Raw genomic sequence first — 3,187 nt, forward strand, 5'->3', positions numbered from 1 at the left:
ACATAGTGTTTCGTCAAACTTTTTTTTTTACTCTTTATCTATGATACATCCCGAAAATCCTATAAATTGATTGTCCATTGGATTGAACATGAACGGGCTAATAAATCTACCGCCCGAATATCTTGTGGGATCCACAAAGCTTACCTTAGTTGTTCCCTAACTTATTGTTAGCATTTTTTTTTTTTTTTTTGGTATTTATTTACTATTGAGCATTCACACCAATTATGGGACCCATTAAAAACAATCTGGACCCCACATGTGTACCCAAATTTGGGTCCACGCTCATCACGTTGTTCTGTACAGGAATCAGGGACGACTGAGCAGAAAAAGATAAAAGAGAATTGAGTAAAGAGTGGGTGCGTCGGAGTGTAGCTATGTCCACGTGGCACTACCTGGCAGGCCCAGTTCGGCAAATGATACGTGGCAGATGCCCAGTTTGTCAGTTATTTAATCCCACGCTTCAGTCTTTAGTCTAGTCTTTACCTCTTTCTTCGTAAATTTTTTTTTCCTTAAAAAATTAAAATAAAATAACCAAGGCCACGATAAACTCGAGCCTATATTCCGGAAATACCCCTAGTAAATCGCTGGAATTACGGGACTGACCGGATCTTTGTTGGTTACGAAATAGGAGCCAAGTGGGAGGAAGGGCTTTTCTGGTAGTCGGATCCTAAAATAGACAAAACCAAAACCAACACACAAATCTTCCTCTCTCTCTCTCTCTCTCTCTCTTCTTTTACTTTTACTTTGTTATTGTTATTATTCCATCTAAAAAAGTGGGTTTATTTTTTTATTTATTAAAATTTAATTGTAAACCAAACCAAACCCTAAATAAACCCCACCATACAGGCTTGCCACCCCTATTGCATGCCCATTTGTTCATTAGCTCGTCCTTGTCGTTGCCTCTTATATCAATACTATATCTTCTCCCCTTCTAAAAAGCCTAAAGATAAGAAAACCCATTCAACAACAAAAACCCAACACACAACTAAACGCATACAAATAGCTAGAGATAGAGCCAGACTCTTAGAATACACAAACACACAAACAAAAATCAAAAACACAAAACAAAACTCTCCCATATATATCATCTATCTTCATGGCTGTCGAGGCTCGGCATCTCAATCTCTTCCCTTCTCAACTCATAGGAAACAGGTACACATACCTCTCTCTCTCTCTCTCTCTCTCTCTCTCTCTTGTGTGTTTGTTTTGGCAAAGCTAATGGGAAAGCGATGAACTTTGCAGGGAAATGATGAACCCCATTGAAGCAAACACAAACATGTACAACAACAACCAGATGGGATACACATACACAGTTCCATTATCGGGAACAACAACAGAGACTATGTTGCCAGCTGCATACAATTCTTTGATGAACGACTCGATTCCTCAAAAGGCTGCGATAAAATCAGAGAGCGGTCTCACCTATAACATCCCTATTCCCATCTCGAGAAAGCGGTCAAGAGACTCCATGATCAACCCCAGCTTGAGCTTCCTCTCTCATCACCAAACCACTCCTCAGCCACAAAAGAATTGCGGGTCCTTCTCTTTTCTCGGTGAAGACATTTCCTTTCAGATCCAACAACACCAATTCGATATCGACCGTCTCATTTCTCAACATGTACGTATTCACAAACACATACACATCACATGCTTTATTCAATATCCAATACAAAGTCTTTACCTTTTGATTAAAGGGTCACTGAAAGTTTTGGTTTTTGGGTGTTTGTTTTTTTCAGATGGAGAAGGTGAGGATGGAGATAGAAGAAAAGAGAAAAAGGCAAGCTCGGAGGATTGTTGAAGCAATAGAAGTGGGCATGATGAAGAGGCTAAAGGCTAAAGAGGAAGAGATAGAGAAAATTGGTAAACTGAACTGGGCTTTAGAAGAGAGAGTGAAATCGTTGTGCATAGAGAATCAAATTTGGCGTGACTTAGCCCAAACCAACGAGGCCACAGCCAATGCTTTGAGATCAAACTTAGAACAAGTCTTGGCAGCGCAGGTTAAGGAAGAACGCACCCACGGCGCAGCATTAGACGAAGCAGCACTACTCATGGACGATGCACAGTCGTGCTGTGGAAGCAGTGGCGAAGAAGAAGATCATCATCATAGAGACGTTGTTGTTGTTGATGAAGGAGGGAGGCGCACGTTAGCATGTGGGGTGGCGCAGGACAAGGATGATGATGGTAATGGTAATGGTAATTATTATAATGACAATTACAAGACTAGCAGTGAATGTGGGAACAGTAGGTGGTGCAGGAACTGTGGCAAACAAGAGTCGTGTGTGCTGTTTTTGCCCTGTAGACACCTCTGTCTATGTACTGTTTGTGGGTCTACACTTCACATTTGCCCCATCTGTAAATCCCCCAAGAACGCCAGTGTCCATGTTAACATGTCCTGAAAATTTTACATATACCCAATTCACCATAAATCCCAATTTTTCTTTTTCTTAATTTGTCTTTCTTTTCTTTTCTTTTTTTTTTCATTTTGTATGTATTGCTCTCTCTCTCTCTCTCTCTCTCTCTCTTTTGAGGTACATTAAATTTGGAAATCTTCTAGCATTGTAGTTGAAATTAAAAGACCTCCAAAAATCAAAAAAACCAAGTTGTAAATTTGAGCCCATTTTTTAAGGCTAATTTTGTTTGATCCCTTATCTTTTTGTTGAAAAAAAAAAAATTTACATACCAATTCACCATATATCCCAATTTTTCTTTTTCTTAATTTGTCTCTCTTTTTTCTTTTTGTATGTATTTCTCTATTTTGGTAAACTAAATTTGGAAATCTTCTAGCATTGCAGTTCTCCAAAATCAAGAAACCAAGTTGTAAAAGATTTGAGGCCATTTTTTAGGCTAATTTTGTTTGATCCCTTATCTAGTTTTGTTGATTGACATTAGTAGGTTTGTTTTACTTTAACTTTTAGTTTTAAAAACTTTTGAAAGGCCGTGGATAATGCAAGCGTATCATCACAAAACTCTTTGCTCAAGGTAGTTCGGGAGTTGAGGCCAAAAAAAAAAAAAAAGTTAGGGCCAAAGACTCAAGACTCAAAAGAAGTGAAGAGGATGGGAAAGAAAGGATCATACTCATGGATGATGTTGATATAATGTGGGTCCCATTGTGGGACCCAAGGCCAATCTACCTGACAGCTAGTACATTGTAATGTGTAGTATACCAACAACAATAATAATAATAATA

The 3,187-nt window shown here is 38.7% G+C and overlaps 1 protein-coding gene across 1 annotated transcript; it reads left to right on the plus strand.

Annotated features, from left to right (window-relative positions):
• Nucleotides 1-841: 841 nt before the first annotated feature.
• Nucleotides 842-2,448, plus strand: LOC112024867 (probable BOI-related E3 ubiquitin-protein ligase 2). The gene is made up of 3 exons (XM_024057517.2): nt 842-1,152; nt 1,243-1,618; nt 1,737-2,448. Exons 1-3 carry the CDS (start codon nt 1,097-1,099, stop codon nt 2,394-2,396), a joined length of 1,092 nt encoding a protein of 363 aa, XP_023913285.1. The 5' UTR covers nt 842-1,096; the 3' UTR covers nt 2,397-2,448.
• The last annotated feature ends 739 nt before the right edge of the window (nt 2,449-3,187 follow it).

This window comes from Quercus suber, unplaced genomic scaffold (genome assembly GCF_002906115.3).
Source record: "Quercus suber isolate HL8 unplaced genomic scaffold, Cork oak 2.0 scaffold_387, whole genome shotgun sequence".
Classification (NCBI taxonomy): domain Eukaryota; kingdom Viridiplantae; phylum Streptophyta; class Magnoliopsida; order Fagales; family Fagaceae; genus Quercus; species Quercus suber.

Coding starts and splice junctions, on each gene's coding strand:
- LOC112024867 (XM_024057517.2), top strand. CDS start 1,097: ATGGCTGTCGAGGCTCGGCATCTCAATCTCTTCCCTTCTCAACTCATA. Junction 1,153..1,242: donor TCTCAACTCATAGGAAACAG/GTACACATACCT, acceptor TGAACTTTGCAG/GGAAATGATGAACCCCATTG. Junction 1,619..1,736: donor ACCGTCTCATTTCTCAACAT/GTACGTATTCAC, acceptor TGTTTTTTTCAG/ATGGAGAAGGTGAGGATGGA.